Raw genomic sequence first — 14,037 nt, forward strand, 5'->3', positions numbered from 1 at the left:
GTTTCACAGTCTTTGTTGAAATGCTCCATCTGGTATGGGCATGGACCACCTGCAGAGCCTTGGTGCTAGGTGCTGGAGGAAAAGATATACAATATTAGTCAAAACATGGTCCCTGGTCCGGAGGACTTATAATCTAATTGGAGAGACAAGTCCTTTTCACAGAAAAGATGTCACTGAAAACCAGTGTTTTCTGGAGTTAAATATGAGACCGGAGAAGCTGTAGTCGAACACACGTAAGGACTGGAGTAGCCAGAAGACTTGGTTTCTGGTTCCTACTTTACCATCAACTCACTACGTGGCTTTGACAAATTGTTTCCCTCCTTTAGACCTTGGTTTACTTCTCTGTAAATGAAGAGGTTTGATCAGAAGTCTTACATGATTTCTAAAGCTCGTTACAGCTCTTGACATTCTGAGTGTGACTCCATGGAAACTGGGTGGAAGAGCCCTTCGGGAGAGCTCAGTAGTCTCGGTTTGCCCCCTGGTGGTCACTCAGCGACATCACAGTCCTGGGAGCCGGCTTTTCCCAGGAACGCAGATATCAGAGCTCAGAGTCTAGTAAACAAAGAACTGTGGGACAGTGGCCATTCTAGAAGAAAACCAATCAGGCTTCTCACTGGATAATTGGTGTAGAATCCTATCCTCCTGCAGGACAAAGGAACTTGGGAAATCGTGCTCTCCGTTCTCAGCCTCCAGCAAAGCCCACCTCATATCTGTTTCTTTCCAAACTAAAGGAAGTCAATCTTTGGGACGCTGTTTTGTGGCCCGCTGGCTTTTTCTTCTGCTTCCATCACAGTGCTCTCGTCTGAGGCAAATTCTCCATTCTGGCCATAAATAACTATCCATTTATTTATGACATATTGGGGGTTGGAGCAGGGCCATGAGCCTCTCCTCTGGGGTACTTGGTCCAGGCAAAGTGAAGGTAGTAGTAGAAGGATTTCTTTGGTGAGATGGGAAAAAGAGATAAGACACAGCTAGAATAAGACATGTTCTTTCTACTGTGAAAGTTGATCAATACTAGCTGAGAAAGGCTTGTCTTTTAGGTGTTTCACTCTGAAATGGGGTTAGGGAGGGCCATTTACCCAGTTATTTCCTTATTCTCTATATGTTAAACTTACAGGACTTTTTTTTTCTTTTATAAGTATGATCTTTGAGAGCTTAAAGGACTTCTTAAAGTCACCTCTATTCCCTCAAATAAAAAGAACTAAATCAAAGAAGGAATTGGTTGATTGGAATCGTGGGCCAGAGTCTAGAAGAAGAAAGATAAGGACTTTGGGGATAGAAAAAAAGAGAAAGAAAGTCCAGGGGAATGGGAGGGAGGTATAGAGAGATTCTAGGGGAATTTATAGGTATTTAGAGGGTAAATTTAAAGAAATTAAAGAACTATTTTTCTCTACCAATTTGCTTGTTAACCAGAATTTTGTCCTTTCTGACAATGCCCTGTACTTCGAAACTTGCTAAACATTAAAAGCATATTTAAGGGGATAACACTCATTCATTCCACAGCATCTGGAATGTGCCAAATATTGTACCAAAAGCTGGGCCCTCCAAAACTGGCTCAGCATCCATACCTTGCCCATCTTGTTCACTGCTGAATTCTCAGCACCTATATTATCCTGCCACATAGCAGGTACTCAATAGATTGTTGTTGAATAAATGAATGTTTCTCCAATGATATCTCCACTCCATTGGGTAGGATGAAGTCTGCTTAGATTATTTTTGTTCCTCACTGGTAATTATATGATTGAGAGTAAAATTCTTATAAAATACAAATCCATAGCATTCTTGTAACAAAAGAGAAGGAACTGAAGATAAGCGTGATAGTAAGAATGTAGCAAGAATCTTTAAGGCAAAAGGGAAGGGGCCAAATCTCAAGGGGAAATCTGGCTTGAGGGAGGAGGAGGACAGGAAAAAGATGCCACCAGAAAAGACGAGGAGGGTAAAGGAGAGGTGGTATGGTGCGGTCTGAGGGATTGAGCCTCCTCCTTCCTAGATGTGTGAGGTCTCAGGATGGACTCCGTGCCTGGAACGAGGTGGAGATTAGCTTCACATCTGAGTCTTTCATTCCAACAGGAAGAAGCTGGCGCCTCCAGCTGGAGAGATAGAAGGAAGGTTTGCAGTGCTGTGGATGAGGAATGCTGGAGGGATAGTGGTGGTATATGGACCATGGAGAGCTCCCTAGGTAGACACACTATGATAGGGATGGCAGGGAATTTTGGCAGCGATGCAGTCCTCTGAAAGTATGGCAGGAGGGGCAGAGCAAAAGCAGCTGGAGAGGAAGCCTTAGTAGGTGGGTGTGGCTATATTGCTATCTGGTCCAGTTGGCAGCCTGGAAGACTGCATTAAATTGAGTCTGTGAGCCCCTCTTCCCTTGGTACAGTTGGGGGATTAGAAATAAAGCAAAACATGACACTCGGGCTTGTTCTACTCTAGGCTGTCAGACTAAGCTTCTCAGATCGTTTTATAACTTAGAAAGCAGCCTTGACAACCATTTTCAGGTGACACTTTAAAAACAGCAAACCAACGTCTCAGAGTACTGTGATACAAACAACAGAATTTGTGAGTAATCTAAGAAAAAAGAGAATTTACTGAAAGGATACAAAGAGTTGACAGGAAGGCTGGAAAGTCGGATATGGAAAATGGGTAGTAACCTAGGCAGGGCAGGCAGCAGGCACCACAACCAAGTTCATGCCTCAGGAACAATCTGGCGTGGTCTCCATCACCATGGCAGGGACACCACTGTCCCATCCCCAACCCCCAAGGGACCCACTGTGGTTGGACGATACTGTCTCTGTTGCTGTGAATAATTCTAAATTCATGAATATGTCTTACGTCATTCCCTAAAGATTCAAAGTTCAGAGAGGAGTGGCCGGGTGGCTGAGCCTAGGTCATACGTCATGTTTGGACTGCTAGAGGGCAGGGAGAAGAGTATCTCCCTGCTTCAGCTCCCTAGCCAGCAATACCGCATAGAATAGGGCATTCACGAAAATAGGAAGAAGGTTTGAGTGATGACAGTAAACAAAACAAAATAAAATGTCCACAGTGCCCTCTTCTTTCAGGCTGCTTTTCTTTCTAGTTATTCTTTTTTTGTCAGTTGTCAGTTGTGATCAGAATCTCAGGATCCTAGGCGTGACACTTTAGAAGCATCCTCTTCTCCCTCATTTTCCCACACAGCGAACAACTCTCCAGATTTCTTAGATTTGCCTTGCCTTCTGTCACTGCTACTGCTTTAGTAAGATTACTTTGTCAACAGCAAAGGAGGAGGACAAAGGGACTGGAAATTGGGAGTCAGACTTCTAGAATGTCGGAACTAGGAGAGACCTTTGGATTTATCTATTGTAGTGGTCTTACCTGGGAGTATTCTTTAGAATTCACATGGCATTAAAAACAGTACACATGCTGGCATCCCATCCTCAGTTTTGGGGTTCACTAGATCTGAGGTAGGACTTTGGCGGGTGTATGGATGGGCATGTGCAAGGACATGTGTTTCTGAGGTGCATCCCAGGTTGAGAACTGCTAAAGTCAAATGCCCTTGTTTTAAAGATGAGAAGACTGAGCCCCAGAGAAAAGTCATCTATTTGAAATCACATACAATGAGTTAATGAAAAGGGGAAAAGGGCCAGGACCAATCCCAGATCTCCTGGCTTTTGGTCCAGTGCTATTCAGACCTCTTGCTTTTTTTCCCCTCTGCAAAAGGAAATTTCCTGTCTTTATTTGTATCCAAGAAAGCATGCTACACTTCTGTGGTCCAGCTCCTCCAACAGTAAATAGGCTTCAGATTAAGAGCCCCAAACTCTCAAGAGTGAACAGCCCACCCCAAGAGCCCTATTTCTAATGGTAGTTGGCTTGATCTCTGGAACACAGGCCTCCCTTGTCAGAATCTGGGCAAAGCGTCCTAGAGAACCGCAAGTGGGGAGTGAATGAGGAGGACCCCTGGATAAAGGACAGTCTAGCTGAGGCCATATTTCTGTGTCTGCCAGGATTCTGACTGTGTGGGCCTCTGTAAACACAAGTCCTTGTTTCAATTACTCATTGACCCTTCTTCAATCTTTGACTGTTCTTTAGCCATCTGGTTCTCATCTTGGGAATCCACTTCTTTCTTTTTTTCTGCTCTCTGACTTCCACCAATCACTCTGCCTTGGATTGGTTTACCACCACCTCAGGCACTGTTTCCAGGCGATCTCATGGAAACCAACTCAGGGCCTCTGATGCCTTTTGTTCCATTATGTTGCTTTTTTGACTTTGCTCTCCTTACAAAAACTAGTGTTTTCCTAAAGATTCCCAACAGGAAATGCCATTTGCTTCAAGCCTTCCTGCTCCAAATCTACCTTAGCGCAAAGAAAACAAAGGATGGGAGAATTGCTATAGCAGAACTATCTATCAGAGGGGAGCCATTCCTTCTCCCATACTCTCTGCCTCCAGAAAGGGGGATGGCATCAAATTCTCAGCACCTCACCTGGTGACTAGCCCAAGTAGGGATGACATGGTCAGAGCTGTCCTTTAGGAAGCAACTCTAAGAGCTGTGGAGGATGGACTGTAGGAAGAGAGGCTGTGGGTAAGGAGACAATCCATTGAAGCTACTGCAGTAATCTAGTTGAGAGATGATGACACCTGAATTGGGCAGTAGAGGAGAGGGTAGGTAGGAAAATAGTCATTTTGGTGGGAGAATTGATAGGACTAAGAAACTGACAGATGTGGGAGGTGAGGAAGAAGTCAAATCAGTAGGTTTGGAGCTTGATGAATTGGGGAGATAGTATCTTTAACAGAATGAGGAAAATAAGAGCTCTTTTGAAGGGAGGATAGAAGACAGTGATTTCAGTTTTGTACATGAGGGATGCAGACATCCAAGATGTTGTTTACATCAGGCAGTTGAATATGCACGGTTGGATTCAGAAGGTCTGGACTGCAGGTATCAATTTGGGAGTTTCAACTGGAAGTGTGAGGTGGAGGTGGGGGGAACAGGCAAAGTGAGAGAAGAGGCTTGAGGCCTGAGCCCAGAGCACCCATATTTAAGCACAAAACAAGGGGGGAGGGCTCAAGGAAGGAGCCTGAGAAAGAGCTGTGGGGATGGGAAAAAAACCAGGAAAGTATGGTTTTCCCAGCGAAGGGAGGGGAGTTTTCAGGAAGGGATGTGAGAAGGATCGGAAGATGAGGACTGACAGGAAGCTGTTATTTTTTTGGTAGTTAGTTTCTGGTCACAATAGGCCTACTCTCCGTCACAACAGCAACCCTCACATCAAATGAAGCACCCAGACAGGATTCTGGATGATTTACATACTTCCCACTCTCTTTAGCCTCTCAGGGCCTTGCAGGATAAATAAATGTAATTACTTCATGAAGTTTAATGTCGCTCAGATTGTTCCAAATAAACCCCCGTTCTCAACTTCATTTGATTCAATAGAGAAATTACAAAGACTGTAGAAGGAGACTGAAGACGGATAAATAAAGTATAGCTAACAAATGTTAATAAGGTTTCACCTACCGCCAACCAGGTCCGGGAAGAAGCTGTAGCCCCGCCCTCTTATGAATATGTAGATAGCGCTGCCCGCCGCCCGCTGCCCCGCCCTCTACTCTTCTCCCTCGCAACGGACTCTCCCCTCAAACGGGAAACAAGATGGCGGCGGCAGGTCCGAGTACTCGGGCCTCTTCCGCGGCGGCAGCAGCAGCTCTGAGTCGGCGGGGCCGGCGGGGCCGCTGTGACGAGATGGCGGCAGCCAAGACTGGGGCCCCGGGCTCGGCCTCTGGCCCCGCAGTGCTGGTGTTGCAACCGCCGTTGCTGCAGCCGCCGCCACCGCCGCGGCCAGAGGAGTCGGGCTGCGCCGGGTGCCTGGAGACCCCGGGGGAAGCAGCGGCCCTGCCTTGCGGCCACTCGCTGTGCCGAAGCTGCGCCCAACGAGTCGCCGACGCAGCGGGCCCAGGTTGCCCGCGCTGTCGCGCCCGCGGCCCGGGTTGGGCCCGCCGTCGGACCCGCGACGACGGCCAGGCCGACGCGGAGGTGCTGGGCGAGCGCGCCCGCCGCGGCCCGCCGGAGCGCTGCCGCCTGCGCCGGGACGGGGGCGCGGCCGCCGCTGGGCCCAGGCCGGAGCAGGAGCCGCGCGCCGTAGCCGCGGAGCCAGGTGGAGCTTCCCCTCCTCCCCTTGGGGTCCGGAGCGAGGCCGAGCTTGCCCGGCCCGGCCTGGTTCGAGGGTGGAGGGTCCCAGGCCCTGCTTGAGCGGGTGGAGAGTTCTCGTGGGGTCGGAACCGGGCTCTGCCCATGTACATTATCTGTTTCGGAATTTTGAACTTTGGAATGAAGTACGGGCACGATGGATTTGGAGGGGCATTGAGGGGATCCTGCGCCTTATGTAAGTCAGAAGTTGGGAGAGAACCATGGCATTCTTGTAACAAGTTAGGGCCAGGTTGGAATTGCTGTGTGGAAGGAGGGTACTAAACTTCGTTCGCATGGGGCCCTGGAGGATCAGAGAAGTGCTTGGTTTAGTGTTGGGTGAAGAGCTTGGGGTCGAATTGCTTGTGGGCCTGAATGGATCGGTGAGACGTGTGGAGTATCTGGAGTTTAGGGAGCAGGTTGAATTGGAGGATGTGAAGGGAGCTTTTCAGACTTGAGGGTAGGGTGGATTGAGGGAATGAGCTCACAAAATCTTAAAGAATGCATGCTTAACATAGAGCCTGGCACATAGTGAGGAAGCAATAAATGACGGCTATTTATAGTTACAATAACTAATAATAAGCTACAGTAGTGCTCGACCAAAAAAAAAAAAAGTTGGATGGGGTTTAAAAGTTCAAGAAACGGAGATTGGTTGGCGGGGGCTGCTTCTATCTACATGGCAGTGTAAGTTTCCTGCTATCATCGTAGCAGTTAAAAAAGTTTCAGGATTGTTGCCTTCAACTTCTTTGCCTTTCTCACCTCCCGCAGCCTGCCACTCGTGCTGCTAAGCTTGACATAAAGTGCCCTGTTTAAAATACAAAACTGTTATAGCTTAAATTGGGACTCTGAGACACACCCACTTAACACATCTACAGCTCTTTAATAAAAAATGCTTACCTAGGTTTTCAAGAAACATAATCTTTAGGGAAAGACTAGGTATATTTACACCTTTTGTGTTGGGAGTTCTGCCATGTGTTATTTTCAGTCGGGTGAAGGAGGCATTGCTTGTTGATGAAAGTGCAGTCCCTAGAAACTACAGGTTCCAGAATGCAGTCTGTTTTGATTTCAAGCAGACACCTGCCACTGTCCTAGGATATCTTACTTTTATTTGTGGCTTATTTTCTATGCTCCTTATTATTCCTTTTAAGCTTCACAATATCCTTATGAGATAGGCACTTTTATTTCCATTTTACAGATGAAACTGAGGCCCAGAGAGATTAAGTAACTTGCCTAAGGATGAAAACCTAATACCACCTGATTCCTGCTCAACTCAGGGGTGAGGGACTCCTCAAACATCATCTAATTCATGGATGCTGTGTGATGATCTCAGGTGCTATTTAATTTGCTTCAAATTCTGAGATTAGGCCAAAAATTAAGAATATTTCTCTGGTCTCCTTATTAGTACTATTGATTATATGGTCAAATTGGATAGAAATTCGTATTTTTATTTCTAAAGCCTGGACTGCCTGTGAAATGATCGGGTCTGAAATTTGAATCATGAGAGGGAGTATCACTTGATGATTTGTGTGAACTTTTCCCCTTGAAGAAATTTATCATAAAGTGTATCAGTGATTTAGGAAAATCTATAAAATGAGATTCCAAATTAGGGTCTATTGAGTCACTGAGTATCCACTGAGTATCCAATTACTTTTTATGTTCATATGCGGACCATAATGAAAAATATTTTTCTTTAAATGTTCTTGTGTTTGGGTCATTAAGTGTACATAATTGTATGCTTATTAAGTCAAAGCATTATAGGAGAATATTGCTGAACAGGGCTTGGGAATTATCTTCTAGCTTCAGTGGGTTGTCTGGGCCTCTTGAGGTTATATAAATATTTTTTTAATTTAAAATTTTAATTGGTAATACATTCACATAATTTAAACAAAAATATAAAGTATACAGTGAAAATATTCGTCCTGCCCCTTCATTTCTCACTCCCACCAGAGATTCTTGTTTATTCTTCCAGTTTATTTATGCTTATACATGAAAATTAAAATATATTTTACTTATACAAAAGGTTTTATATTACACACACTGTTCTGTAACTTGCTTTTTTCATGTAACAATGATGGAAGTCTTTTCATTTCCATGATGGAAATCTTTTAATATATGTACATAGAAGTTTTCTTCATTCTACTTCATAATTGCAAGTAATTTCATTGAATGGATGTAACATGGTTTACTTAATCATCTATTAGTAGGCATTTAGGTTGTTTCTAGTCTTTTGCTATTAAAAATAATTGTTTATAAAATTGTTATATAAGTGTATATGTGCATTTTTATGGAGGGTCACCTGTAGTTTTCACCAGATTCTCAAAGGGTTGTAAAAACATTAAAAGAACCTTTGTTTTAACTCAGGTCCCTCATTCTACAGAAGAGAAATGATGCCCAGAACAAAGTAGAGTGACCAACTAAAGGTCATCATCCAGTTAGTAGCAGATAAACAAGAGCTGAAAGGATAATCCATTAATAAGGGCCTAATTCACAGTTAAATGCTCATATGGCTTTTAGTAGGGAAAACTGAAAATACCACTTTCATAAATATTTACATTGCACTTTTAAGAGTGGGAAACAGCAACAGAATGAGCAATTTTAGGTATATTTAGAAGTATATTGCTTTGCAGTAATCTTTTGGCATAGTTAGGTCAACTGATGAAAGGTCAGGCATGCTTTATAATACTTGAAATGAAATTCTGTAGTAAATACACTGGCGTTTAAGTGAAATTCTCACAATTTTTTTTATTTTGTTGAAGCCCTCCAACTCTTTTGGAATTGAATCATATAAAATAAGTGCAAGAGTCTGCTTGCTGAAAATTTTGGTTGTGCCCGTGACATTTTTATTTTTTGCCAGCTTCTTGGCAAGCTTTAAGGTTCAGAACCTTAATGATTCCTGTGTACAATGTTTTATTTTATTCTTATATGCATCGTCAGTTTGCTTTTGGATGTAGTATCTGTTGATTTGTGCAAGACTGTGTGAAGGCTAAGTCGATGATCATTTCAAGATGAACCCAGATTTCAACTTTATGTTCTTTCAGTATTTGTAGCTCATTGTATGTATTGACATATTAGGTATTTGGACCATCTTGAGCATTATTCAGCAAGTATGTAATAATGCCAGCTGTGTGTCAGGCACTAGTCTAGGCCTTTGGGAGACATCAGGGAATGAAATATTCAAAGATCTTTCCCTCTTGGAGCTTACATTCTAAATTTAGAGACAATCCTGGCCCATTGATTTTACAGAAAAGAACATTTTTGTAAAATCTGCCTACACGCAGGTGTATGTAGGTAGATTTGTGTATCTGTACAACAGCAATAATTAGGCCTCATTGATAATAATGATTGTTAAGAATTCATTTAGCCTTATGATTTGAAATCAAGTATTCTTGATTATTCTAAATTACACTGCCTTTGAAATTGAAACCAAGACCTTTTTAGGACAGTTTTCTCCTACCATGGGTGATAATTAAAGAGAAAAGCTAGACATAGGCTGATGAATTTTTTTAAATTGTCAGTTTAAAATGTTTATTTGTAGTATTGAAAGTGCGTTTCAAAAATTTAATAGATCAAAAAAATTGAATAGTGCCTCATTTATCCCTTCCCTTTACCCCACCCCAGTCTCACTGTTCACTTAGGATTAACATTTATACATTTAAGAAATTTCCTCTTTCTGTGAAAAACAAGTAGTTCTGGTTTATTACTCATTTGACAGACAACGTTTGCTATGTGTGCAGCCTAAATTGCATTTAGGACTAATGAATAATGAAATCATGTGATTGTAGTGTAAAAGGACAAGAATTTCCCTCACCTGTAAGGATTTGTTTTAAAATGTATAAAATGACTCAACTTTTTATTTTTAATGACACATACTCTAGAATTTGAGAGTGTCCTTATGTGTTATACTCATGCAGGAAATATTTGCCATGTGCTTATGTTTTTTTTTTTAAACTCAGGATGAGATTACTTCAACAAGTAAACATTAATCACCACTGAAGGAATAGTTCCATTCTTTAGAATTCAGGATTGAACAGCAGGAACTTAGGAGGTATTTGTCTTTGTTCATTCATATTTCCACTCCATGTCAAAGTGAATTCATTTATATCTTAGTTTGTGTGCATGTAGTATGTGGAATACGTTTGTCAGATTTCATTCTACTACTTCAGTGAGCATTTTGGGGGCACACATTGTGTAAGATAATACAATAAAAGAGATGAATAAGAGATGGTCCCTGTTCTTTAAGATTACACAGTCTGGTTGGGGAAACACACCTTATCAAATAACAATACAAAGTGGTAAGTGAGGTAAATGCGTGATGCCAACAGAGTATCGGAATGGGATAACTGACAGTCTGGAGGAAACCTGAGGAAGGCATTTGAGCTGAATGTTGAAAAGATGAGTAGGAATTCACCAGGTAAGGGAGAAATGAATGGACATTTCACGCAGAAGAACTTATATATACAAAGGTGCTTGGCATATTCAGGGACTGACTAGAAATTAATTAGAGATGGAGTGGGGAAGAAGAGAAGAGACTGCAGAAGTTAGATCTTGAAGGGCATGGTGTGTCATGCTAAAAGAATTTGGGACTTTATTCTGTAGACAGTGTGGAGCTCTTAAAGATTTTTTAATCAGTGGAATTACATCATCATCATGTGCTTTAGAAAGGCAGTGTTGGTTGGAGTGTGAAGGAAAGATGTGAGTAGAACTGGAGGAAGGGAGTTGAGTGAGGGGACTATTTTAGTAGTTCAGGCAAGAGGTAAAGGGGCTGGACTGGACTAAAGCAGCAACTGTAGGGATATCTCCCTTCAGTCATTCATTAATTTAGTAACCACTCAGACGGCCTTCTGAGTGCTAGGCACTGGCGCTACAAATAGAAAAGAACGATTCTGTTTCTTAAATGCAGTGTAGTTGGGAAGATTGGTATATAAACATGCAACTGAAATGTTGTATAATAAATGCAATTGTAACTAATGCAAGATATAATTGTAGGGCCAGCCCAGTGGCTCAGGTGGTTGGAACGCCGTGCTCCCAATGCTGAGGTCGCCAGTTCGATTCCCATAGGGGCCAGTGAGCTGCGTCCCCCTACAGCTAAGATTGTGAACGACGGCTCTCCCTGGAGCTGGGCTGCCGTGAGCAGCCGGAGGTTGGTGTGGGCTGCCGGGAGCTACTGTGTGCTGCCAGGAGTGGCCGGTGGCCAGTGTGAGTGGCCGGCAGCTGGTGAGAGCTGTTGTGAGCTGCTGTGGGCGGCTGACCAACAACCGGCGACCGACTGCCTCAGCTGGGGGCCAGGGAGCTGTGTCCTACACAACTAGACTGAGAAACGGCTGGAACTGGATTGGGGGGGGTGAGGCAGAAGAAGGGGGGAAAAGACATAATTGTAGAAGGCAATATAGTATAAACAGAGCAAGTTCTGAGACGGACTATCTGTGTTGGAATTCCAGCTCTGCCATTTATAGTTGTGCGTCATTGGGTACATTGCTTAACCTCCAAGTACCTTAGTTTTCCCATTTTGAAAATGGGGATAGTGTTAGAAAAATTGAAAGGTTGTTGTTAAAGACTGAATTTTCAGAATGCTTGAGGCAATAAATGTTATTTTCACAAAACGAGAATGCAGCTTCAGTGAAAGGCAGACACTTGTCCATGAGTATTCAGTAGGTGGATGAGGGCAGGATAAGGATGAGGGAAAACATTACATTTAAAGGTATAGGAGTATGAAATAACAAGGGGATCTAGGGATTATAAATAGGAGTGGATGGAGTATAGAGTACATGAGGGAGCGTGGAAGGAGGTAAAATTGGCAGAAATAAGCAGTTACTGGATAATAGTGGTCTTAGCCATGCTAAGGAGTGAAGACCTACTGAGGAGTTTTAGAGTTCATGTTTACATTTTAGAGAGATCACTCCTAAGGGTATAATGTAGCAAATGGATTGGAAAGCCCAAATTCTCTTTTAGCAAGATTGCTAACAGATAAGCTGAAGACTCTTCTGCTATAAATATCCAGAAAAGCTGGATGATATGAAACAACCTTTTTTTTTTTTTTTTTTTTTTAGTTTCAGGTGTACAAAGCAACGTAATAGTTAGACATTTAAACCCCTCAAAGTGATAACCCACCCTGCAAGCTACTACCCCTCTGACATCTTATACAGCTGTTACAATACCATCGACTGTCCTCCCTATGTTGTACTCCACGTCTTGTGACTATATACACTTATATATTTAGTTGTAGTTGACATTCAGTATTACTCTACTTCAGCTCTTCAGGTGTAAAGCACATTGGTCAGGCATCTACACAGTTTGAGACGTGATCCTCCTGATAAGTCCAGTGCCCATCTGGCACCTTACATTGTCCTTACAACATTGTTGGTTATATTTCCATACTGTATTAACTATCAATTTATATTTCTTAATGCCTTCACTTTTTTCACCCTGACCCTAACCCCATTCCCATCTATCACCCTGATAGATCTAGTACCTATCTGGCACCATACCTGGTTATTACAATATTGTTGACTATATTCCTTATGCTGTAATCTGCATCCCCATGACTACCCAATTTGTTCTTCTTAATTCCTTCCCCTTTCATCCATCCTTAACTCCTCTCCCATCTTAAAGAAGTCCCTCTAAGAGTCCTTGTAATACTGGTTTGATGGTGATGAACTCCTTCAGCTTTTTCTTGTCTGGGAAGCTCCTTATCTGTCCTTCAATTCTAAATGACAGCCTTGCTGGGTAGAGCAATCTTGGTTGTATGTCGTTGCTTTTCATCACTTGGAGTATTTCCTGCCACTCCCTTCTTGCCTGCAAAGTTTCTGTTGAGAAATCAGCAGTCTTATGGGGGCTCCCTTGTAGGTAACTAACTGCTTTTCTCTTGCTGCTTTTAAGATTCTCTCTTTGTATTTAACCTTTGGCATTTTAATTATGATGTGTCTTATTGTTGGCCGCTTTGGGTTTATCTTGTTGGGACTCTCTGTGCTTCCTGGGCTTGTATGTCCATTTCCTTCACCAGGTTAGGGAAGTTTTCTGTCATTATTTCTTCAAATAGGTTTTCAATTCCTTGCTGTCTCTTCTCCTTCTGGTATCCCTATAATGCGAATGTTGGTATGCTTGATATTGTCCCGAAGGCCCCTTAAACTCTCCTCAATTTTTTAGATTCTTTTTGCCGTTCTGGTTGGGTGTTCTCTGCTACCGTATCTTCTACATCGCTGATTGGATCCTCTGTTTCATCTAATCTACTGTTGATTCCCTGTAATATATTCTTCGTTTCCATTATTGTATCCTTTATTTCTGACTGGTTCTTTTTCATGGTTTCCATCTCCATTTTTATGAGATCATTGATAGAATTCTTTTAAACAGTGTTTGGAACTCTGTGTCTGAAAGATTGCTTATCTCCATTTTGCTTAGTTCTGTTTCTGGAGCTTTGTTCTGTTCTTTCATTTGGGACATGTTTCTTTGTCTCCCCATTTTGGCTGCTTCCCTGTGTTTGTTTCTATGTATTAGGCAGGGCTGCTTCGTCTTCCAGTCTTAGTGGAGTGGCCTTATGTACTAGGTGTGCTGTGGGGTTCAGTGACACAGTCTTTCTGGTCAACTGAGCCACGTGCTCCAGGTGTTGGTTGTGTGTGCCTTCCTCTTGTAACCTGTTTTCCTGAAAATAAGACCTAGCCGGACAATCAGCTCTAATGCACCTTTTGGAGCAAAAATTAAATTAAGGTCTTATATTAATGTTTGCTCCAAAAGGTGCATTAGAGCTGATTGTCCGGCTAGGTCTTATTTTCAGGGAAACACAATAGTTGAGCTTTGATTGATAATTGCACATCAATGTGAGGGACTGACCCTCGGGCTCACTGGTTGTGAGGACTGGCCTTGACTACAGCGGAAGGGTTGTTGTGCAGGGGCTGACCCTA

General features: G+C 42.9%; 1 protein-coding gene across 1 annotated transcript in view; it reads left to right on the forward strand.

Annotated features, from left to right (window-relative positions):
* The first annotated feature begins 5,537 nt into the window (after window positions 1-5,537).
* RNF169 (ring finger protein 169) overlaps window positions 5,538-14,037 on the forward strand; it is a 76,659-nt gene continuing 68,159 nt past the window's right edge. Inside the window, exon 1 of the mRNA XM_033120352.1 lies at window positions 5,538-6,113. Coding sequence (XP_032976243.1) covers window positions 5,612-6,113 — 502 coding nt within the window. The 5' untranslated portion in view covers window positions 5,538-5,611. The remainder of the gene's footprint in view (window positions 6,114-14,037) is intronic.

This window comes from Rhinolophus ferrumequinum, chromosome 11, assembly GCF_004115265.2.
Source record: "Rhinolophus ferrumequinum isolate MPI-CBG mRhiFer1 chromosome 11, mRhiFer1_v1.p, whole genome shotgun sequence".
Taxonomy (NCBI): domain Eukaryota; kingdom Metazoa; phylum Chordata; class Mammalia; order Chiroptera; family Rhinolophidae; genus Rhinolophus; species Rhinolophus ferrumequinum.